Source organism: Pleurodeles waltl, chromosome 6 (genome assembly GCF_031143425.1).
Source record: "Pleurodeles waltl isolate 20211129_DDA chromosome 6, aPleWal1.hap1.20221129, whole genome shotgun sequence".
NCBI lineage: Eukaryota > Metazoa > Chordata > Amphibia > Caudata > Salamandridae > Pleurodeles > Pleurodeles waltl.
Genome location: NC_090445.1, coordinates 1,602,270,551 through 1,602,296,598, shown reverse-complemented (window position 1 = coordinate 1,602,296,598; position 26,048 = coordinate 1,602,270,551). Strand labels below are relative to the sequence as shown.

Sequence of the window (26,048 nt, the reverse complement as noted above, 5' to 3'; positions counted from 1 at the left end):
CTTTTAAAAGACATCTCCAGAGTTCAATTTGCAGTTTTAACAAACAAGACTAGTCTGAAATAAAGAAATTTTGTATGGAACCATATTCATTTCCTCAGTGTGTTTAGTCCATCAATCCCATCTCCTTTTCTCCTTTACGGTTCTAGAACCACACTTTAGATTGAACCATATGTTTCCTGTACGTCCATTAGACAAAACAATATGTTTTGAGATACCTGAGGAGGAGGTTCTGGCAGATCTCCAGGTAGGATATCATCTGCTTTCCTAGGTTCTGGTAGAGCTGCTGGGTTTACTGGCTTCAGTTCAGGTGCTTCCTTATGCATCACTTCGTCTTCTGATGAATGACTGGTCAGAGCTAACAACAAAACAATAAGCAAAGAACTGTCAGAAAAGTCATTCTTTGAAAAGGTGTAGTTCAAAAAATAAAAAATTGCTAAAAGGAGAGGACTGGCAGCAATATCCAACAATCTACAACTCCATTCCTACACTGACAACACAATTCTATGCTCTAAACAGCCGTCAGAGTTGGAACATGCACTGCAAAAGGTTCAATATTCAATTGTGGGAAGATTGTGGGACACCATGACTTCACTCTGCATTCCCCACAAACTCACCCTGTGAGCAGATTGGCATTCATTCATTTCACATTGGCAGAAATTCCTCATGAGCAACCCCCTTTTATGATGGCACGATCATTTATACTCTGTCAGTCGGGAACGCAATGTTGAATTCATAGATGCCAGTATGTACTCACCAATATGCCCCACTGAGGTTCACTTGGGTGTGCAAGTACCTTTTTGAATCATGTCTAATGTGATAAGAAAAAGCTAGTCACTGTGAAAACACTTGCTAGCTCCAAGCTATTTCTGCACAGGAGACACACAGGTCTCAGAACCTCAAAGGATTTTAAAGTAAAACTGCGTGGATTATTAGTGGCTGTCACACAACTAACTTTCCAAGATTCACTTACAGCCTACACCCAAATGTCTTAGTAGCTGTCCAGAAGAATGGTGTCAGCTTTCAATCAGGGCTTGTACTCTGGGTGAAGTATCTGGTTAAGTGTTTTCTAACCATGTCCAGAAATCTTCAAGATTCTCAATGAAAACAAATCCAATTAGGCACGGTTTACAAAAAGAAACCATTGTGTAATGGAGTTGAAAGGTAGCAATAGTCAACAATCTACATCCCCATGTCTATCCTCACAAGTAATTTTCATGCTCTGAAGAGCAGCCAGGGTTGGAATGCACACTGCAATGTGTTTGTTAATATCCGCAAGTGGACAAACGCTTTGCCACCATTTTCTTGCATGCCACCCCTCACAAGCCCTCCTCTCCCAACAACCCACCCCTGTGATCAGATTTGCAGGTAAATAAATTTCACCATACTGGCAGAAATTACTTGTGAGCAAAACCCCTTTACAAGAGCACCTGATACTATATTTAATTTTTTAACAATTAGGGTTGTAAGTAGCAATGCTCCTTAAAGGCATCCACAGTCTGTTAGCATCACAAAAGTAGTTTTTTGTGAAAATGAACTCATCAAGTTGATGTTGAACATGTAAGTGATATGTTATTGTAACATCCTTCATGGATGGTGCGTCAGATCTGTAAAGTTTGGGTCATGTTGGAGCTCTCAAAGCCACTTAGACCTGACCTTATTATCTATGAGGCTTAGATGTCAGCTCTACATTCAGCTAGGGCGTTACTCCATCTCTTAAAGTGAAAAATCTCATCTGATGTGCTCTTGGACGTAATATTCCATATTCAATCATACTATAACCTCATTGTCCTAAATCCTTCTACAACTCAAATAGCAATTCAGTAGTATTATATTGGTGTAAAGAGTAATGAGACCTTATAGCTAACATTTAAGCTGTCCTTCTGCTGAAATCTGCAGCTATTCTTAAAATGTTACAAAGTTATTGTGTATTACGCGATTATTTCACTTTGAGGCCAGAAAATTGTCAGAAATTTGCCAACTCTCTAACAATTGTAACTACAGTAGCATGTTTCCCAGATGAATCAGGCATATTATATCTTCAGCAAGGATGGCTCATTGACAAGGTCTAAAATCTTTAATGTTTCTATTTTGCCTCACTATCTGGACAGTAGCCCAATTCTAATAGTAAGTATCACCATTGGCAGAGGCACCCCTGCATCGTTCACTGAGCCAAATGTATTGCCCGCATAAATATATTATCATTTTTAGCTCTAGCTAGTAGATTAGGAAGTTTGCTGAAATCTGCATGAAGTCTAACCTTCTATAGGATAACATCAAAACGTTCTAAGGTTGAATACATTTGCAGTACTCAAGGCCAAACAAAAAAGGTTAACCAAGTTTGGGATCTTTCTGAAAAAGATACTGGTCTAATTAAAAGAGTTGAAATAGTCAATGTCACAGTCAAACATATAATTGCAGATTTTGTTAAGCAAGGAGTTTTGAAAGAAGTGTTGAGCAGTGCATGTAATTCACCTATTATGGGTTTGCGAAAACCAAGTGGGAAATTTTGCATTGTTCAGGATTTGAGGAAGATTAATGAAATTGTGGTCAAATGTTGTCCTATGACACCCAATTCAGCAGTAATTATGTTCCAAATTCCATGTGATGCAGAATGGTTCACAGTAGTGGACTTGTCAAAAGCATTTTTTTCAGTGTCTCTACATGAGGATAGCCAGTTTCTTTTCTTTTTCAAATTCTGCAGTTGCATGTATTCCTGGTGTAGGATTCCACAAGGCTTTTCAGAATCCCTGTCAATGTTTAATCAAGTGTTGAAAAAGAATTTGGAATCATTGGAAATGTCTTTCCAATCAACATTGGTTCAGTACATTGATGACGTAATGGTTGCTTCAAAGACATGAGAGGCATGTAGGCAAGATACTATTGCCTTGTTGAATCATCTGGGTGAAAATGGTCCAAGTGTGCCCAGCAAAAGTACAGTATTGTCAAAAAGAGGTGAAATATTTAGGACATCAGATAATGAGAAGTGGAAGGAAGGTGTCCAGAGAAAGGTGTTACAGCTATTTTGCAAATGAATCCTACTGTTACTCAAACAGATATTAGGATGTTTTTTGGGAATGATGAGTTACTGTCACCAGTGGATTCCCAATGTTTCTGTTATTTCCAAGGCATTGCAGAGATTGACTCACAAAGAGATTATTGATCCTGTTCCATTTGATAAAGCTTGTATGAAAGCTTTTACTGAGCTGAGAGAGAGTCTGTGCAGAGCACTAGCTCTGGGAATGCCTGATTACACAATAGCATTTTCATTGTTTTATCGTGATTGCTGTGCTCTTTCTGTACTGACACAGGTGGCGTAAATCATCCTTTAGCATATTTTTCAACTACAATGGATTTGGTTGCTGCCGCTTTAGCAGGCTGTCTTAAACAGGATGCAGCAGTTGGAGTCAGCCTTGGTCAAAGTGAAAGCATTGTGATGGGACATCCTTTAACTGTATTAGTCCGTCACTCAGTCGAGGTCTTGCTTACCAGGACCAAGACTCAGTATTTGACAAATGTTGTATGACAAAATATATGAGCTTCTTATTTTGGGCTCTCCCCATATAACACTAAAAAGATGTACTGTACTTAATCCTGCTACTTTGCTACCAATAGACACTGCTGAAATTGAAAATGTGTAAGAAGCAGAACATGACTGCCTGGAGTTTAATGAACTGTGCACCAAACCATACCTGATATTCAGAATACTCCGTTAGAGAAAATGATCAAATCATTTTTGTTGATGGTTCTTGTTTAAGAGACAATGCAGGAACATTGAGATCTGGTTATGCTGTGTGCACTTTCACTGGTGTACTGGAAGCTTCATGGCTTCAAAGAGTATTTTCTGCACAAGTGGCTGAATTGGTGGTTCTTACTACAGCATGCTGTATTTCTGCACAGCTTAAATTTACTATTTTTACAGACAGCCAGTATGGATTTGGTGTTGTGCATGACTTTGGGCAGTTATGGTCCCAACAAGGTTTCATGACCTCTTCTCTGGCTCACCAAGAAGAAACAATGACAGAATTCATGATTTACTACAAACTTTACAATTGCCTGAGAAAATCGCTGTAGTGAAATGTAATGCTCACCAGAAATTAAGCTATTTAATCTCCCTGGGAAACTCCTATGCAGATCAGATCGCTAGATTTTGTGCACTTAACTGAGCCACTTTCAATGAAGAATGGAACAATGTAACAAATACTGATGAGACAAGTGAAAGTTTTCTGTTGACAGTGATTGACACCTGGGAAGAAATGAAAAGATTACAACATGAGGTTCCAGAAGATGAAAAGCAAAGCTGGATAAAATTGGGTTGCATTCAAAGGGTTTCAAATGAAGGGCAGGTGGTCTTGCCAAACTGTCTACTGATGCAAATGGCTAAATACTATCATGGTCAAAATCACAGTGGCAGAGTTGCAATGATTCAAACATTTAAGCATACCTTGTTCAATCCAAAATTTAGACAAATTGCAGAAGCAATTTGCCACGGATGCATTACATGTCAGCAAATGAACGTGGGAAAAAGAACTGTTGTCAATTTGAGTCACACTGGAAGAGCAGGTGGTCCATTTAACAGAATGCAAATTAATTTTACTGAGATGCCCGTGTGTGGTTGTTTGAGATACGTGTTGGAGACTGTATATTCAGTAACTGGATTGAAGCCTACCCTTCAAGTAGAAATGATGGCCTCACAGTAGCAAAGCTGTTACTTAGAGAGTTGATCGCCAGATTTGGTTTTCAGGCCTCTTTAGAATCAGACAGAGGAAGTCACTTTAGTAATGAGGTGATAAAAGTTATATTTTCAGCCTTAAACAATGAGCAGAAGCTGCACTGTAGTTAACCGCCCTGAAGCTTCTGGATTAGTAGAACAAATGAATGGCACTCTGAAAGCTCGACTGACAAAAATGTGTTCATCTTCTATTCTGAAATGGCCTGATGCTTTACCTTTGGTTGTAATGAGCATACGAAGTACACCTGACTGAAAGACTGGTCTTTCCCCACATTACATTTTGATAGGGAGAGGAATGAGATTGCCAGCTGTTCCTGCAAATGCACTTGTAAACATAACAGATGACTTGGTGCTGGATTACTGCAAGGGTCTAGCTGTTATGGTTCGCTCTTTGTCTCAAGAGGTAGAAGCTACAGCTGTGCCACTGTCCCAAGACCAGTGTCACAGTCTTCGAGCTGGTGATTGGGTGGTGATCAAGAAGCACTTGCGGACGACTTGCTTGGAGCCTAGGTGGAAGGGGCCATTCCAGATTATTCTGGTAACAATGACTGCTGTGAAGTGTGTTGGAATTCCAAACTGGTTCCATGCCAGCCACACTCGTAAAGTGCCATATCCTTTGGATGATGAAAATCCAATGTTGCTGAGAGCACCAGCAAAAGTTGTACAGTCTCAAGAAGAGCAAGTGACAAAAACAGAGCAAAAGACTGAAGACGCAAAGACAGTGCAAACTGGTGAAGATCCAGGTACTCCTCTGAGAGGTGTAAAAGAGGACAATCCTGATACTCCTCTATCAGCAGAATCAAACGTGGCTGTAGCAGGAGAGTCAAGTATGAGCCAAATGACTCTCCCAGAAGCAGACAAGTGGAAAAACAGTTAAAGCAGATCTCATTTCTTGAAGTAGTAGAAAGTGGAATAGAGATGAATCAAAGTCATGCAGATTTGACTCCCCCTGAAGTGGCTGATGGTACAGGTAAAACAAGTCAAGGTCAAGGAAGTACTTGTCAAATCCCTGCTGAACCAAAAAAAACTGTAAGTCCAGTTTTGCTATCACTGTCTAGAAAAACTGTAAAAGGAGATAAATGGCTTACTTTGCATGGAACTGAAAAGATTCCTGAAGTGTTGTCAAGCATAAATGAGGAAGCAGAAACAACAGAACAAGTAGACCTTAGTGAAAGAGAAATATGTGCAAATCAAAGATCAAAGAGAAAGATAGTTGCTAGTCGAAGATACTCAGGTCCTGAATGGGTACACTTTGCAGCTGAAGAGTGGGAACACAAGTTCATGTCCTTTTGTTTTTACCATGAGAATCCAGTTCAACATTTTGGAACTTGAAATCGCATTTGAGCTGAGTTTTTGAAGTCACACTGCCAATTGAACAAGAGAGACACTATACACTGGAAGTAATAGTTAGTGATCAGCAGATTGTGATCTATTAAGAGACACTGAAAACTGATTTTGACAAAGCTGTTAAACCGATTTCTGACAAATTCTGAAAGCTACTGTAAATGATTGCAAAGAAGATTGAAGATTATTTTGAATATTTTGCAGCTGCTTGCTTAAAACTATTTTTCTTTTCTTTTTGATTCTTTGCAGGCCATTAATACCAATCATAATAGAAAACAATGGGTGTTGCAGGTGTATGTGTGTTGGATTAGAAGTTGTTTGTGTGTTGATAAGTTTGTTGTTGATTAAAAGTATGAGTGCTTCTGATAAAGCTGAAACTATTTATACACCTTCTTCAGAGAGTACTACACTTTCTAAATTAGATAAGTTTATTAAAAGATGAGAAATACTTACACTTAGACAGCTCACAAGGAGATCTTTCTTCTAATGTTTTCTATCGCTTGTTGTATGAATATGTTGAGACAATAGATGTGAGAATGTTATGTGTGTACGCAAATGCCTTCATCAGTGCAAGAAGGAATTTCATACAATAACTTACCACTAACATATAGGATTAGTTGCAGTCTTCTATTAACAAGACTTTGTAATCAAGAATACATACAATATTTCTATTTTCCAATTATTATTTGGTCTTTACTTTTGTTCCAGTTACCCAACACTTGAGTAGTTTTGTCAAAGCTAGAAACATTGATATTGTAGGGGATTTATTTGAACCTACACTAACATTTGGGACTGCCTATGCCCACCGAAGCAACTTAACATGTACACATTCATCAGTTGAGAAAACCTTCCTGGATCAAACTGATGACAGAAGAAAGGCAATTAAAAAGAAAATAGAGAAAGGTTTAGTGAAACTTACAAGGGAAGCTTGCTTTAGACTACCAACATGTAGGAAAGCTTTGTGTATGTACAGGTCACAATCCAGAACAGATACTAGGTTTGTGGGAAGGAGCGAATGCAGACATGTATTCAAGAATACATGGGACTTTATGCTGAATGGACAAGATCCTGCAATTCCTGGGGTATATTACATCTGTGGAAGAAATGCCTATTATCGTCTCCCCAGGGGATGGGATGGCACTTGTTACCTGGGAGTAGTTTTTCCTAAAATATATCAGATTGACAACATAAATGATACACATGAGAACCTGAGACCAAGATCAAAAAGGGCAAGTTATTCAGAAATAATTGGGGATATATTTGGAGCAATTATTCCTTCTGTAGGAGTTGTTCTGAATGACATGAAAATTAGAAAGCTGTCCACCAGATTATTCTGAGCAATTATATTGATGGATACTGAAATGGCTGAGGCACGTTCGATGGTTCTTCAAAACCGTCTTGCAATAGATATCCTTTTAGCAAAGGAAGATGGAGTCTGTAGGATGCTTAAAGAACAACACTGTTGCACGTTTATCCCTGACAACAGTAAAGAAATTAAGAGCTTTATTGGAAATTTTACGAATTTGAATTCTGACATAAAAGACCTGAAAGAGCCAAGTATGTGGAAAAATATAGGCAAAAGTTTTACTGAAACGAAAAACTGGTTGGGAAATCTTGGTCAGGGTGCTGTGGAAATGATACTGAAACCATTATTAATAGTGGTTGTATGTATCATTTGCATAATCGGACTTTACAAACTATAGATTCATACAAAGTATGAAAAATGAATAGGGGAGGGAGAAAATAAAAATGGAAGAGATGAGAAGTAGATACTTTCATGATTTGAGACATTTTGAAGAATTGAGACAACCAATAAGTTGTCTCATTAGTATTAGTGTATATTCTTTTGTGACTGCACATATGGCCGTCAGAGGAGGGATTGTTAGAGATAAATAAAATAAAGTAAAAGGCCTAACTGAAAAACGTGTGTTACAAAAATAAACGTGCAGCTTTAAAAGTGATTGACATGGTATCCACCATAACTAAGTGCTATGTAAAATAATAAATGCTAATGAAATTGTCTTTTTATTATTATTATATGTAATGATAAAACTATGAATTACTAATGTATTACAAAACAAATGCTTTGAAATGATTATTAAAATGGTTTATTCTTCATCTTTTAGCACTAGTGAAAAGGCCTACGCTTCAATATTTTTCCAGAAGCACGATGTATAAATGATGTGGCTGATTTCACGGAAACGCTTTGCAAATATTGTTTTATTAGGCATCCTGTGTGACTTGCACAGTGGAAATTTCTGCACTGTTCATGCTTCACTTTTATTTCCTCGAGATAAATGTTGCAATTGTTAAGAATGAGCTTTAGTTTTTGAAAGGAAGCAATATTAACTAAATGTTGTGTTCTGCTGCTGTCTTTAAAAAATGTAACTAATACACGGAAACTGCCATATGAGAGGAACGTGAATGTGACTATCTTGGAAAAGAAACGAAGAAAGATACATCTGTAGCCCAGATGAAATTGTATTGGTTGCACACTAACCCACTTCATAGTCTTGTCCAATGGAAGCTTAGTTAGTAACTTTTGGGACTTTAATTTAGCCAGCTCTAGGTGATGTAAGTTAATTCAGTTCTTCTTTCAGCTCCAAGCAGTTTAGTTTTCCATTCTGCTCTTTGCAGTTCAGTTTAGAATCTGTTTAGCTGTTGTGCAGTTCTTTTTAGATGTTATTTAGTGCTCTTGTCTAGGATTCAAACAGTTCAGATACTTTAGGCCCAACATTACTGAACTGTTGTCCCCTTCATGTTACTTATGCTGACTAATGAAGATCTAAAGCTCCAATGCTCTGCTGATTAAGATTCTGCTGTCTCATTTAGGAGAGGTATAACCAATGTGCATTTGTTTTTCTTTGCAGGTTTTTCTCTTTAGAAAATCCAACCGCTCACTTTGGTTAGCACCATAGCTCCACGTTTTCCAAATACATTTTTGGCTTATTTTTATTTCTGCATGAAGCCCGCATATGCTTTTCGAATTAGAGTAATAGCTAGGGATGCCTGAACTAATATTTGATTTTTAATGTATATTAGATGATTGCGATTAATTCAACTGCACAAACTAAATGTAAGCTGTTTCTATTATTCACTTAATTCTGTTGTAATTCTGTATTGTTCTTTAGGAGTGTTTAATGGTAAATAAGTTGGCAAGATTAAGATTCTTTAGACGTTTTGGACAACCTGTGTTGTTTATGTATTTCTATCATTTGGTCTTGCGCATCATCTACATGCCACTAGCATTGTTAATTTGAGGGCAATAAATGTATAAAATGTACTAAACTGGTGTGGTGATTCATGGCCACGTAGGTCAAGGTGTGTATAAATTACTAACTTCACATTTTATATGTTGGATATTTAATTATATATTTGATGGCTATTGGTTGTCATTGTACAACTAGATGATATATTGCTCCTGACTGAGTAAAAAAGATTTGAGTCGACATCTGACGGTGGTAAATGTCTCTACCCTATTACTTGCCACCTTAGCCTAATATAGAAGGTCACACCCCCACACTATCACTGAAAGGCTTGAAATCCTCATGACACACAGAGGAATACAGGGAATAAACAAATCAACAAAATACAGGGAATAGACAAATCAACCAAAAAGCATATTAGAAAAAAACTGGACTCAGAGTTCGGTGACAGCCTCCACATATTCCTAGACAACCAAGAACAATTTTTGCCCCAACCTGATAGTGTCATGCTACAAGATGTTATAAGAGAAAACCAGAATTTGAAGAGAGAATTAGCAATTCTAACAGTTGGGGCAAGAGACATGAACAAGATCACTGATCAAACATCATTGCATATAAGAACAATGACTAAAACAAACTTGACATCAACACCATGGCTGTATCATCCATCAGACATTGATGAAGATTCATTTACAGTGCCTGATTACCTCAAACTGTTCCTATTAGGACTACTGACTGAGATCCAGAAAATACAAAGCCGTTAGTCAGGACATTGTATAATCAGTCACAAACAGCCAGCAGAAACCCCTCAAGCAATTGTTGCTCCCATGCGCCGTGAAAAACGCAGACAGGCATAGTTGAAATCATTAACACTTGAAACAGACTTTGGGCCTCATTAGGAGTTTGGCGGGCAGAAGAGGCCACCTGCCAAACTCTCTGAATCGGAAAAACACCACTCCAGTTTCCTGCCCGGTGGCTGTATTAGGAGTTTCTGTCCACTGGCCCAGCGGGAAACTCACCACAACATTGACGCCAGCTTGTAATGGTGCTGGTGACAATGTTGCAGTGCGCCGGGTGCAACAGCACATTGAAAAGTGCGACAGGGATGCCCATGGGGGCCCCTGCACTACCCATGCCAAGCGCATGGGCAATCCAGGGACACCTGGCACCCCGTCTCTGCCAGCCTTTGCATGGCAGTGAAACTGGTCTACACGGGAGTCCTAATCCCCAGAGCAGCGCTGCCCTGGAGAATTAAGACCGCCGGCACCACCAGCCCGTCGGCCGGCCTAAAAGTGGCGGTGCCGGTGGTCCGACCATGGTGCTTTCACCACACTCATAATGTGGAGGCCGGATTGCCGCATTGTTGTTGGTCCGACCGCCACCACGGCCCTGGCGGTCTCATGACTGCCAGAGACGTCTAATAAGGGCCAGGGCCATGGGATTTCATACTCACAACTCGAAGAAAATGAAATTGCCTTGTGTCTTCAGAAACTCAATGCTACCTTAAATTAGTAAATTGTTCTTCTAGCCGACATTCAACCTCGCGTCTTTGCTAACTTAGCATGGGATAACATTGATAGGCTGGAAAAGACTCTAACTGGTAAGGGGACAACTTACTGAGTCAACGGTACAGCTGTGCAGCCCAAGTTGTTTGGATCACAACCTTTTAAAACTCCTCTTCCAACCACTGAGAAACATAAGCAAAGAACTTTGACCACCACCAATACTGAACATGTATGTTTTTTGGTGAACAAGTTGGGCCTCAGCCAAGTACCCAAGTCATGCCGGAATGTGTTACCCAAATGAAACTTGCACAAAATAAGAATATAATCTGGGCTGTTACAAGACCAGAAGCGAGCCACGCACAGATAATACCAAGTTGGACAGGATTTAACATCAGTACTAGATACCTAGTTTGTGTCTCACAGGATTCCACTGGCTACGTGGCCACCATTATTGCCCCTGCAACTCTGCAACTACGTTGACAACCGTTTCTTAAATCTTTAAATAGTCAGAGCTGATAAGGGAATCACTGGATTTGGCGAAAATTGTAGTGGTCATGGATCAAGCTCTCTACGCAAAGGCAACTGAGATCGTGTGGAAGCATAAAGCAAAGTACAGCAATCATTCTTAGAATGGGCACCTTTCACACCAATTGCAATGTCATGTCCATACTTGGAAAATGCTTTCAAGACGCTGGCCTTCGCGACCTTCGCAATGAGGCAGACATGATAGCAGAATGATTAATATCATCAGTACTAGATGGTTGTATGTACAATCGTGCAGTTCGAGTACACAAGTGTGTGTATGAAGCTATGTTGAGACTGGCTTGGTTTGAAATGTATCCCTTGGGTGGAGAAGAGTTATGAAGACAATATTCAGGTAGTCTACTTTAATTGAGGATGTTAATGACTTTGCAAAAGACCTGTGCCAACAAAGATTAGAGGACCTATTGCAGAATGCGGCCTTTGCTGAAGAAAAACAGCTTTGGGATGTATTCCTGGAACATCTTCGTCATGACAATGGAGATCTCTCACATTTTGGATGCTGTAAGTGGATATTGCTAAAAATGTCTTGCTGGGTCTGTTGCATGCTGCTCCAGAAGAAAACTGGCATTTACATCTTACCGCCTTTCGCTCTTTGATCCCATGGTGTTTTACATATGGCAGGATGAACTAAGCTAGATTTCTTCCTGTATACTATCCCGAAATAACATTACTTGCAGTGAAACATCCAGAGATATACCACAACTTCATCAACAAATGCTTTTCAGTTCAACTGTCAGATGTCAATCCATTTGGGCGAATTTCGGTTGATCAAGCAATAGAGGTAACAGTCAGCAAAGACACACAGACTCCTGGTGGTACGATAAGGTTTAAGCTCAAGGCGGGTGCTGTGAAAAGATATTATATAATGGCTGAATGCAGAAGCACCTTTTTTGGGTCAGATGAGGGAAATGGTTCGTAACAACAGATCGGACCTTACTCACACAGACCTACATAAGTCACGAACTGAAAAAGACAAAGATGCTGTTACAAGAGCTGTTAGTCTGGTACAAAGCTGGATAAACCCATTTGTTGGGCTATATGACCTCATTCATCTCTCCATGGCAAAAACATAGTATCCAACATAAAGAAGGTGCATGAAATAGGTGAACAGTGCTATACAGACTTCAGACTTGAGCAACTTGAGAATAATCCACCTATTAAGAAGTTTCACGACCCAAAGAAAATGAACAAACTAAAAACCTTCACTAACATGTCCAAGAAGAAGGAAGTATACAGCAATGGCAGGACAATCATCATGAAAGCAGACAAAGCACTATTTGGTCAAATCATTGTGACAGCACAGAATCGGAACCTTCAAATGATGGATATACTCTCTCATCCCTTGAGACCTTTAAAATGGGCTTTAGCAACTCAGACAAACAAAGCTGCTATAGCAACATACTTGCAGAAAAACGTTACCCCCTTCCGAGGAAATACTTGAAATTCAGCCAAGCTGATTTATGATATGGTACTTGTTCAGAGAGTAAAAGGTGAGGAATCAAACTTTGGTGAGGTAGATATCTTGCCCATGGCTTTTTCGGGAAGGAAATAGGAGTCAAAAAATCTATGTTGTGTTTCATACATACAATGAGGTACCTATTAAGAACAGCGAACGGACATTCCGAGAGTAAGAACTCGGGCACCAGTTACAGAGCATCTCACCTTCCTAGACTGTCAGAAAGTGGAGGAAATTCCTAAGCCACTTAAGGACTAAAACAACTTACGCATTTCTTCTTAACGAATGGCGGAAACCGGAGTATTTTGTAAAACTTGAGAATAAGACACTGTTCGCGAACTTTGAAGATAAATGCAACAAAATCACATTTGAAGGGAGCCAATAAGTGCCCGATCTCAACTGTACACATGAAGAACCAGATGGTTGTTTGTTGCTGCATTCGTTGCTAATGAGGGTTATAAGGCAGTAATGATAAGCTCAGATGACATGTTATGTTTATTATGTGTTTGGGATTCAATGACAGAATCATAGCTAAATTGTTTCTGAAAAGGGTTACTAAAATACGGATGCAAGTCCGTGGCATTGAGAAAATGGCTTCAATTCTAGGTGAAAATGTCTGTCAAGCTACAATAGGTCTCCATACGCTTACCAGATGTGCCACAGTAAGAGCATTTGCGGGAAAAGGAAAAGTACGTGTATTCAAAATCCTGTCTGCCAACAGACATACACAGGAAACATTTTCACAACTTGGGAGACAAATGGGATCTCTCTGAAAAACTAATGGATAAATTGGAGCAATTCTCATGCTTGCTGTATACACAAAAATCTTCGGTTCATTACGTAAATGACTTGAGATATCACCTATTCTACGCAAAGAAGGGTGAATTAGACAGTCATCAACTTCCACCTTGCAGGGACTGTCTGAAGAAAGATGCCACTTTTTTTTTTTACCTTTATAAAGAAAGCCCTGCTTTGGGATTTTTCAGTAGAAATTTAAAAAAACAAATTTGGACAGAGCCGTATAACACACTAGCAATGCATTGTCAGGAACTGTCGTAATAGCAGTTCCTGCCAATGTGAGAGATGTCTACTAGGGCAGTGGACATCGATCATTTTGGAGTCGGTTATTAAGTCAAGGCAAGGGAGATACATTTTCTGTCACCCTGGCAGAGTAACAACACTTCAATTCAGGCCCTTAATTTGCCAAGAATTCTAGTTACTATCTCAAAGTAGCAACAACTAAGATCAATGCTGTCAGAGATAACGAACTTCAAGTTACAGTGGTTACAATGCACGTCAGGTAGTTGGGTATGAAACTTGCCAATCAGTATGTTAATTTATTTTACTTACTTTTTGAACTAATCCTTCAGGAGTGTCTAAGTGGCCTACAGCCATTCCCTAAGGCAGCTTTTTGGATGGGTCAACCTTGTCAAAATGGCGACCTTCCTAAAACTATGTTAGATTGTTCATGTCTACCTAATTTTTGCACTGTAATTTTTTTCTAACTAGGCTCAGTCATTATTGTCTTTATTGGGAGACATAAGGAGCCTACATGGCATAATGCCCATTACAGCTTCCAATGGCATGAGGTAATCTGACATAGCCTACCTTGCAAGTGTGTTACACAGTAGCCTGGATGACTGGGTTATTGTCATTATCCATCACGTGTGACCCTCTTGTTGCTCCTTTTGTATTTCCCAATATTAAAACACTAGGGTTTTTCCAATCTGCAATTTAGGCCCACCCTTTGAGGCTGAGAGATTAAATTAACCGAATAACATGCAAGATCAATGTCACAATCTTACTAATTTAACAGATTAGCGATTGTTTTACAAAATCACCCTATAAGATATAGACCTTAAAAGAAATGCTCGACTAGAATATCTAATTTTTATAATTTCTTTTTACAATCTGTGGAGGATGAGATTGTGGATTATGTTGACAAATGTTTAATGTGATTGGGTGTCATGGTGTCTACTGAACTTTTCATTAACATCTTGGGGGAAACTCCAAACTGTTAGACTATTTTTCAAACCCATTATTATACAACACTCAACTTTTTAATGCTTCTCACAAATGAAGTTACGAGTTCTTAAATGGGTGTCCATGAAGTAGGTCATTAGAAGGGGGAGGGTACATGATGAAATTTGTAGGTTTCCTGTTTGTGGACTGGTCCCTGGGTATCATGCACGGTGTCTCATAAGTGAATGAATAACATACTTGAATACAAATCATAATCCAGCGTCTTGCCTTAAACAACTGAGGCAAAGAGTTGATCAGTTCCCCTAAAAACCTCTAGTGTGATCAATATAACCCAAAACATTTTTCTTAACACCAATTGTGCACAGCCCTTTTTGGAGCTGATTTTGGATTAGGAAAGAATATTGTTAACATAGCAGTGTTGTTTACAAGGAATGAGGGTCGTGTTAGTTGAAAGCTGAAGTCTGCTTACGCTTTGAAATTATGTGAATGCAATTGGGAATATTACTGAGTTGAATATGTTTCTAGTTTCATTCTTTTTAAATTGTGTAAATTAATATCAATCAAGTGAGCACTGCATTTAGTACCTATAACTAGGTCTCCCCTCCTCCCTTAGGCAATGACCCTTTCAAGACTATGTAGCGAGACAAACATAGGTAGCAGTATAAACAGCAAAGGACAATGTCTCCTTTCCATGTGCGCTAACAGTTCAGCAGTTGTACGTGAAAGGATGCAACGTTTACTTTACCATCAAGTAAATACCACAAATATAATACCTGGTACTGCTAATGGGAATGGTGAAAAATTTACTGTACCAACACTTTGTTTTCCTTTAAAGGGATTTTTTTTTTTTTAGTTCATTCATTTATTTGGGCCTGTAAAATTAAAAAACACCCTGCATCGGCGCTGCTCGTTCAACACTTTCAGTATACCAACCGCTAATAAACAAACCGTAGGCAGTTCACTGCACCTCTATGACACAAAATGTTTGAACTATATAGAGCAACGCCTCATGATAGGTTATCCTCCTGGCCTCTTGCAGAACGGTCATACTTGTTTGAGGTAGTTTAAAAGAAAATCTTTCTATTTCATAAAAAAATATATAGTGCTAAATTTAGAGATGTGGAGCTTGGATAGGAGACCTGATCCTGTTTCATCAAAGAACTGTACACTGCTGGTAATTTCTATAGTGATATCCATGGTGCGTATCTATTCACGTATATATGTATCTAGGGTGGGTTTTATCAAGAGCAATCCTACCTGTGAAGTAATGGAGCACTGTATAAAGCTTTGCAGCAAAGGGATACATTAATGATAGATACAGAAGTACAACTTGCTTGATGACAAGCTAGTCCATAAAGAGGTGTATCTGTGGCTCTTTCCTTAAGAGCATCTGTGTAGCGATAGAATTTATGATTCTAGGTTTGTATCAAGAGAAAGATTAATTTCTACTCCTATCTTCGTGCACTTATTAGTCTAAAGGGTGCTGACGTCAAGGATGTGTGTCACCTGAGACACTGGAATTCTCATCTGCATGATAGGGTGGTATATTAGAGGAAACTACATAGCAGATTATTCAACCAGATCTTGAAGGTGATGGGTGGGGGTCTGCAGCCAAGGGCAGTGAAGTTCTTGAAAAAAATGTCTTAAGTTGTTCACACTTTTTTAATCCACTGTTAAATCATGTGAGTGCACAGAGGACTCTTCACAGTTCCAGTTGGGTGTCCAAGTGCAGTGCTATCCTTCAGGTCAGTTTGGTTTTAGAAGACATAAATAATTCTACCAGAGTATTCTTAGTGATAAAGGGCCTTGGGGTGAAGACTGCAATAAATATGTAACCCACAAATCTTAGTGCTGTCTGAAAGCTGAAATTCACTGCCATGAGACAATATTGGACCTTGTTTGTTTTTATTTGCAAGGTGTTCAAGTATGAATTTGCCATTAGGAAGATTCAGTTTCAAATAGGTCTTTGATATCCAGACTTGAATGTTGGAGATGTTGTGGATAAATTAGATCATTGAACAAGACCAAGGTGTGCAGTGCCTATCATTGCTCCAGTTGTCACCCTGATAATCAAAGCATTAAAATGGGTCAGATGGAATAGGTGAATAACACAGGAAAGGCCCCTCTGGCCAGGGAAGTGGGTGAAACATGTTAATAAGATCAAAGGATTCAAGCCTTGGGATGCTATAGGCCTCTCCAGTGTGGGCAGCATATGCAAATTCTATCACATGAAATCCTTTCCAGACTAAGGTTTAGAATGTGGATTACATAACACACAGTCTCACAAGTATCTCCAGTTGAGGCATATCTTGTGCTGCAATGTAAAGATGACTGTGAGAGTCGCTAAATGCAATCAGCTAAAAGCCAGAAAACTATGAATCCACATATGTGTAGGTCAAATGGGATCAGTTAAGAAGTAGGAATGAAGGCAGGCATACTGGGAAAAGTGCCATTCTGAAAATCTGTTCTAAATTCTTAGGGAATGAGGGTGACAGTGTAGGCAGCTCAGAGGTTAAAATATGAGTAACAAATCTACGTTTGCTAGTCAGCCTACTACAGAGATCTCTGGAAGCTTTGGGTGCATTCTGTTTTTTGCAGCTATTATACAACTGTGGGCAATATGGCTAGATTATCTTACTCATACACAATAAATTTGCCAAAAAAAAGGCAGGAAGCACATTTCTCCCCATAAAGAGCACGCGTCTTATCTCTAGCTGTATTCTATACCAATAGATTTTCTTATCATATTATTAGAGATACTCATGTCAGCTGGTGGTTACAGCCTAGTTAGCCAAAATTAAATATCCTCTGCAATAGAATTAGACAAACAGTCTTACCACATCAGTCTGTAATTCTATGTTCGAACCGGAGGAAAGGATTAGGCTTTGTTTCCTCACTTTTATTCAAGAAGCAGCTGTGTCAGAACATCGATAATTATATGAACATGAGGGAAAGGTTCATGAAACAACCAACCAATCCGAGTGTCGCATAGTCCATTACAGATCCTTGTCAGCATACCCCCTTCTTCTTTCATCGCTGCTTCTTAAAAGCCGCCAGATAAGTACTCTTGGCAGATTATCTTCAGTCAAATTTGCTGGCCTGGTGCGTTCTATATGATTGTTTACTGGTCTAGTTAATGATTTTCTCCTTTCTGTAGCGTGCATTTGTCGTTGAGATGTCGGGCTGTGCAATGCCGTCCTCGGACCACTTGGGGGGATGTCCACAGGTTTCTGTGAGGTTCTTCGCTTACTTACTGTTAGCCATCTCTCAACTCACTGCTTGATTTGATTTTGCAGAGCTGCGCACAGAGAGACACCCACAACCTGACATTCCCAGCCCTCTGGCCTGGAGATTGACGCCTTGTACAGTGGTCATACTAGCCTGCGAGGGCCTTCCTTCATTGCACCTGTGCACAACTCAAATACCACTATCGGGGTCTGTATTTGAGGTCAGTGACCTTAAAAGTGCTTGCTCTCTACCCCCCAGTAGGGGCCTGTAGACACAGGCAGTACCAACATCAGTCCAGATTTGGCAGTGATGTGGTAGCGGCTGAATACCTTAGCCGCACAATCTCAGACCATAACCCTCTGATGGTCTCGCTGACCTGGGGTAGAAAGAGACCAACAATTCCAACGTGGCGCCTTAGGGCGGAAATGCTGGAAGATGAAGCATTTAAACAGCTTCTACATAGAACCATTGTCGATTTTTTTTAAATAAATACAGGGACGGCGTCCTCCAGATCCATTGAGTGGGAAACGTTCAAAATAGTAATCAGAGGCACATGCATTAACGAGAATATAGGAGTTCGAAAGTCACTGGAGTCGGAGCTCAGGAGACTGGAAGACTCCCTTAGAGATAACGAACGTAGGCGCCCTGAACAACCAGACGTGGCCCCCCTGTTGAATGAAACCAAAGCTAAAATAAATGAAACAAACAAGATTAATTTGCTTTGATTACAAGCAGTACTTAATCAAACAACACTCAGAGGGAGACAAGGCAGGCGCTATGCTAGCCTGGCTCGCTAACCCACCGAAACAACAAACAGTCATAGTCTAAATTGAAGAAACCCCAGGTAATGGCATCTATAGCCAGAAAGAGATAAACACTAGTTTTGCTAAATACTATTCTACATTATATGCGCCACCCACTGAAACCCTAACTAACTCCCAGATGCAGGAGCTGGAGGAGTTTGCTCTCCCTAAACTGCGACCCGAGGAAAGTTCGACCCTGGCCGTACCAATATCAATCGCGGAGATCAAGGCCTCGATTCAAAGTATGACAAAGAGCAAGGCCCCGGGAGCCGATGGACTCCCTTTAGAGTTCTATAACCTATGCCAGGATCTACTAGCCCCACATCTTTGCGCATTATACGCAGAAGCATGGAACAACAAAAGCCTTCCTCCATCCACTAACGAAGCCATTATGGTACCTCTCCTGAAACCAGATAGACCACCTACTGATGTCCGCTCCTACTGACCATTATCCATGCTTAACATTGATTATAAAATCTTAAGCCGGATACTAGCTAATAGACTTCTATCTCATATGCCCTCATTAATCCATCAAGACCAATCGGGCTTCATCCCACAACGTAGTACAGCTCAAAATATTAGGCGCCTGGTTTCAGTACTCCATGCCATACCCCCTACAATGGCACAAGCAGCGATGATATCAGTAGACATTGAGAAGGCCTTTGACAGCCTGAGGTGGGACTATCTGGAACAGGTCATGCTAAAGCTAGGGCTGGGAGAGGGATTTGTACGTTGGACAAAACTGATGTATACTAATCCTACAGCGAGAGTGCGAACAGGCAGTACTATGTCTGACCCTTTCCAGGTTGGTAGAGGCACCAGACAGGGATGCCCATTATCTCCCCTCCTTTTGCGGTGGCAGTGGAACCCTTAGCTCAAATGGCCAGAACAGGGCAGTACTTCAGGGGCATCTCAAGTAACCATTGGTCTCATAATATTGCCTTCTACGCAGATGACATGCTGCTCTTCCTTCAGAACCTGGAGACCGATCTACCAGGAGCAATGGCTATGTTGGAGAGCTACGGAGTAGCCTCCGGGCTCCGAATCAATTGGAGGAAGTCTACTATCTTTCCCATGATCGAGAACACCACTAAGCCTAATGACACAAGAGGTCTGCCATGGTCCCCTAACACGTTTAAATACTTAGGAGTGAACGCTTACCACAAAATGGAAGACTTATTGGAAGTAAACATACATGGAGCACTCAGAAGGACCAGGGCTAGCATGCGCTTCTGAGAAACTCTGCCCATGACGGTATCAGGAAGAATTGCCTTACTTAAAATGATAGTTCTTCCCAGAATGTTATATTACTTCTTCACTTTCCCACTCATAATCCCGAAAGCAGTGTTCAGAGAAATTGAATCCATCACCACAAGCTTTATTTGAGGAACAGGTAGGCACAGAATCGTATTACCCTCCCTTCAGAGACCCACTGCAGAGGGAGGATTGGCCGCCCCAGAGTTTAGAGATATACTACTAGGCAGGGCAACTACAATGGCTAGCAAAACTAATTAGCGAACCTCCTGTTGCAAAAGAACTACGGATCCCCTTAAACTGCCCACTTGAAAAGGTACTGGGTATACTATTGAACCCCAGGAAAACAAAACGACAATTGCCACTGGAGTGGGAATCAACAAGATATTGTTGGGACCAATACCTAAAGCGCACCCACACAAAGACTCCATACGCACCGGAGGCGCCTCTGACCTGCTTAAAACACATTACAGGTGACCTAGCGCCAATAGGCCTTAATAAACTAGTGGCACATAACATCACAAAGCTGGGAGATCGGTACTGCAACGGGAAACTGCGCACATACCCAGAACTACAAAATCAGTTCAATCTCCTGTCCGGAAAATTAATCACCTACAGTGCAGTCACCAGAACCATACAAAAGACATGGAGAATGGGAACACTGGAGCCTCCGACCCACGGGGGTTGTAGCCTTATCTGCTCACTAGGGGAGCAGAAAGGAGTGATATCAGCAATATATAAATCCTTACAAAACAGCACATGCACACCTCTAAACAAACGTATTTACTCAGTGTCTAGAAACGCCAGATTTAAATTAATAAACTTATATAATTACCACAGAGCCTACTTAACCCCCCAAAGATAACTGAAATCTACAACACAGGCTGCCCCGATGTGCCGAACCAGTCGCAGGACTTGTACACATGCTGTGGAGTTGCCCACGAATTAGCTCAGACTGGGAAGAAATATTTAGGAAAATCTCCACTAGCACTGAAAAGGCGCTGACTGTCTCCTTTAGTGACTCTACTGGGGGACTTCCCTCGTCCCTCAGCTTCTAAAACATCTAATAAATGTATCGATCTGGCTCTTATTCTCGCCAAAAGGGAAATCACGTCACATTGGAAAGACACAGCAGGCCCACAAGTAAATCGCGTTAGGAAGATGGGTGGAAACCGAGGAAACTGTACTACTAAAAGAAGCATTACAGGCGTGTAGTCCTAGGGACAGTGCTAATCAATGGGACACATTACTAGAGGTCCCCCGACGCCCCTGTTCCTGAAGACGCCTAGTCTACCTCAAAATCCAAACCTGAGTTTTCCCCTAGAACAACAACACAGAATTATGCGCGCTAGAGTTGGGCTGTTATCTCAGTTAGGGAACTATCAGCTTTGAAATATAACTCAACTTCATAAGTGCATGATTGGGGGAGGGGAGGGTCAGTAGAGGGATGTTAGAAATGTCAATTGTGTGCATATTATTGACATGTATAAAAAATGCAATAAAAGATATTAAAAACAAAAAAAAAAACAGTCCAGATTTGGAGGCTTTTACCCGACACGCAGGTATCCCAGGCATCAAGGTCCCTAGGGTGGCGGACACCAACAAGAAGTCTCTCACAGCGAGTGTGATTCCCCTTTTCTTTGGTGCAGATGGGGGGGGGGGCAGGCTGGTGCAGTTCATTCACAGCTGGCAGTCCTAACGTCAGATTCCTAGGTCTTGTAAAATAGAATTCTTCAGCTGCCCAACCGAATTCAGGGCTCCTCCACCTGCTTCAGTTTTCCGTGAAGGAATCCTCTTTGGTCAAAGCAGAAGTTCTGGACCTGCTGTCCAGAGAGGCCAGTGTCCACACTTCGCATCATCCTCACGGCTTCCTCTGCAACTTGTTCTTGGTGGACAAGCACAATGGCGGGCAATGCCTGCTCACCAATCTCAAGAAGTTCAACGAGTAGGTGGTTTACCGCCACTTTAAAATGCAGGGCATTCACCTTCTCAGAGACCTGCTCCTCCCAAACGATTAGCATGTGTGGCTGGATCTAAAGGATGGCTATTTTATGGCCCCAATTTTTTTCCCTCATTGTCACTTCCTCCAATTTCAATGGCGTCACACCACCTAAGAGTTTGTGACTCTCCCTTTTGGGCTGTCTTCGGCTGTGTTGTTTTTTCCCCAAACTCCTCCATCCGATGGTGGAACTCCTCAGGACCAGGGGTGTCCGACTCATCTATTTAGACGCTCTCCTGTTGATGAACCAAGACCAATAGACATTTCAGCTACATCTTTAATGGACTGCTTCCATACTCCAATCCTTAGGGTTCCTCATAAACAAACAGACGTCAGTGCTATCCCCAACGCAATTTCTTGTGTTCTTAGGATTTGTCGCCGACTCACTTCAGGCCACCCTCAGACTTCCCTCCAGGATGATGGCCAAGATACAGCACAAACTGACTCGGGCACAAGCCAAACAGGTAACTTCCCTTCGGCAGATTGCTCGAGTGGTTGGTCTTCTCTCGTCCTCCATCCTGGCCATTTTTCCTGGCCCTTTGTATTATTGCGTCCTTCAACGAATCAAGATATCCCTTCTGAGGAAAGGCCTCATGTACTCTGTGTCCCGCTTTCGGAGGAGGCTCGGCGGAGATATGCTTGTGGCTGGCAAAAATGGAGGCGTGGAACCATTGTGCCATTTTTACGTCTCTACCTGACCAGGTCATGAAGTCAGATTCCAGCGGAGTAAGCTGAGCGCACGCTGTGGGGACTTGTCCATAGGCAGAAAATGGTCAGAACAAGAGAGTTGTCTTCACATCAATTGCTTGGAGCGACTGGCCTGCTTTTTTTGCAGTCAAATGTTGGATGATGGATCGGGTCCAATGCAATGTCCTCTTCAAGATGGACAATGTGGCGGCAGTCCATTACATCAATTGCCTCTGGGAGGAGATGCGCTCTAGAACACTTGAAGATCTGACTGAGGATTTTTGGGATTACTACCTGGAGAACAGAATTTCAGTCACAGCGGAACATCTACCGGGCTCGGACATTGTAGTCGCGGACTGGCAGTCCTGATATCTGCGGGATCCAGTTTCCAGAGGCTAACATTTCTCAGTCTTACAGGCATTGAACTCTAAATGGGGTCTCTTTTCTATCGACCTCTTTGCATCCCGTCTGCATAGTCAGCTGGACAGGTACTTCAGCTGGAGGCCTGATCCTTCGGCCATAGCGACGGATGCATTCAAACAGAGTTGGGAGCAAGAGAAAGGTTATACCTTTCCACCCTTCTCAATGATCATGAGATTGTCAATTCAGGTGCGTTGCCAGCAGGCGGAAGTTGTAGTAGTCACCCTTCTTTGGAGGTCTCAAGTGAGGTTTCCAGTTCTGATGGAACTTTCCTGGGATTCGCTAATCGGTCTACCCCTGTTTCCACATCTCCTCCGGGATCTTTCCAGGAATCCCCATCATCTAGTCCTAGAGGGTTCACTGAGCCTAAAGGCGTGGAGGATTACTGGGGACACTGGCATGTCCCAAGCCTTTCGCTGCAAGCTGCGGACCTTCTCTCCAAGGCATGGGCGGGTAAGCACATTTAAAAGATATCGATCGGCCTGGACCAGATGGATGGGTTGGGGTCGTCAACAAGGTCTGGATCCTGTGGGGGCTTCCATTGTCCACATTCTGAACTATCTGGCCTCCTTGGCAGCTGCAGGTATGGCTTATAGAACAATCAATTTCTTTTGCTCTGTATAGTCAGCAGGTCATGCCCAGATTGATGGTCATATGGTGGGAGAGCACCCGTTAATCAAAAAACTTCTTTGGGGCGGTTTGTCGTTCTACTCCCCCTGGTCCCTATTACTCAGTCCTTTGGGGTGTGAAGATATTGCTTAATCTTTCCTCTCATGGCCGAGCAACAGACACCTTTCCTGGAAACAACTGTTGGCTAAGCTAGCATCTGTTTTATGTTTGATCTCTTGTCTAATAATCTTGGATGTCAAAGCACTGGACATCACAGGTCAGGTTTTTACTCCGGAAAGAATGACTTTCTCGGAGGATGAAAGCCGATCCCAAAATAATTTCCTATCCAGCTTTTCCAGATTTCCCGAAACGATATGTGGTGAAATGTTTGAAGGCCTACAAATCGGTGACCGAGGAATTCCATCCTCCTGCGGAGCTGCAACTCTTTACTGCCCATACCAAGCTGTCGCTTCTCCTACTATCGCCAGGTAGGTGAAGTGGGCCATGCGAGAGGCTGGCATTGATATTCAAGAGTTTGGGCCCCATTTCACCAGAGGGGCTAAGTCCTCCAAGACCTTTTCCTTGGGAGGGTGATTGGAAGATATCATGAATGTTGCAGATTGGTCTTCAGACTCTGTCTTTAAGAGCTTTTACTTTAAACTGCTTCACTCTATGGCATCTTTTGTGGCGGCTAAGCTTTGAACTTGCATAATCCTCGCCTTAGATCCTGAAAGAATATAAGATTTCCTTTCAGTTCTATTAAGGACATGAGGTGAGGATTATCCCACCCAGGGTCGTAAATTGGATCGACTATGTCCTCCGCCCCCTCAGTTGACGGATGTTTCATACCACGAGTAAATACTGGTTTATGGGCACATATCTTACATTAAAAGTCTGTAATGTAATTTCTCCTGAATATCTCTATATCTTGCCATTGCATCACAGTTCACATCCTGTTTAAAGTTCTTGGGGAGAGTTCATTCTTGGACACTCTGATTGGTTATTTCATGAACATTTTCAGTGATGTACATGGGAGTTGTATTTATTACTGTTGTTCTGACATGGCTCTGACTTGAATGAAAGCAAAGAAAGCATAACCCTCACCTGCGTGTTCTTAATACAATTGTAACTTTCCATTATGAAAGATAGGAAATGTTATATTTTCCTCATCAATTATACTAATCTTCACCTGGTGTATAATGTATGTCTGTTATTGCATCAGTATCACGTTGGAAATAATTCTCCTCTTGTAGTCCATGTGTTAACTATAATGAAAGTGTGGCATTTGTGAAGCTAGATGCCACCTGAGGTAACATTGGACTATGTATTAAGCAAGATGCTATGTTTCAAATATCTCCTTGAAAAATAATTTGGTCTTCTGCAAATTCTGTGTTGCAACATTTTCACTGAATAAACCCTTCATCGTCATCAGATACGGGGTGATCAATGCTTGGGGGTGAAGTGGTTCTGTTTAACTCAAGGTTAGGAAATAACTTTCAAAATGGTATACAATATAAAACTGAGACTATGTTTTCAGTTAAATATATTAAAGTAGTCTATCTTATTTTGGCCATGTAGTTACCAGCTCTCTTATGCCTCGAAGCTGATGACATAGATGTGGCCAGAGAACCTTTTAGTTTTAATTCTGTATAGAGTGTGGGAACTTACCATGCCATGTCTCCTGAAATTATGGTTTTAAAACTATTTGCTGCCTCAGCTCCCTAAAAGTCCAGTTGTTCTACTACAGTAAACTGGCTTTAAATCTATAACAAAACCACCAGCACCACTTAGAGTGGCCTGTGGCGGACTCTTTCTCTCCTCATTTACATTTGATCTAAAATGTGCAAAAAACGTAAATCAAGTGTTGCTGTGGTCTTGTGGAAGATACACATTACACATGTTGTGTACGTTTATTCACAGAACTCTCTTGTGACACTTAAGGCAAGTGTTTTATGACCCCATGCCATAAGTAAAACGAGCAAGTTACTTACCTTCAGTAACGCTTTTTCTAGTGGATACACTAGCTACCTGTGGATTCCTCAACTAATGAATTCTCCCCATGCGCAGCATTCGACTGAAACTTCTCTTCAGCTCTGCATGCCGGCGAGGACGTCACAATTGCCTGACGTCATCGGAGCAATAAGAGGCCCTCGCCGGCGTGCTGATGGCAGTTTACGCCATTTTTTACGTGCCTTTGAGACGAATAGATAAACATTGATTTTCAAAACACTTCATAACTGTATCCAATAAACCTTTATGGAAAAAGCAACAGCCAATAATAG

The 26,048-nt window shown here is 41.2% G+C and overlaps 1 protein-coding gene across 1 annotated transcript in view; it reads right to left on the bottom strand.

Moving 5' to 3' along the window:
• MAN1B1 (mannosidase alpha class 1B member 1) overlaps positions 1-26,048 on the bottom strand; it is a 307,182-nt gene that overhangs the window by 216,379 nt on the left and 64,755 nt on the right. The window contains exon 3 of the mRNA XM_069241459.1: positions 216-355. Within this exon, the coding sequence (XP_069097560.1) occupies positions 216-355 (140 nt within the window). The remainder of the gene's footprint in view (positions 1-215; positions 356-26,048) is intronic.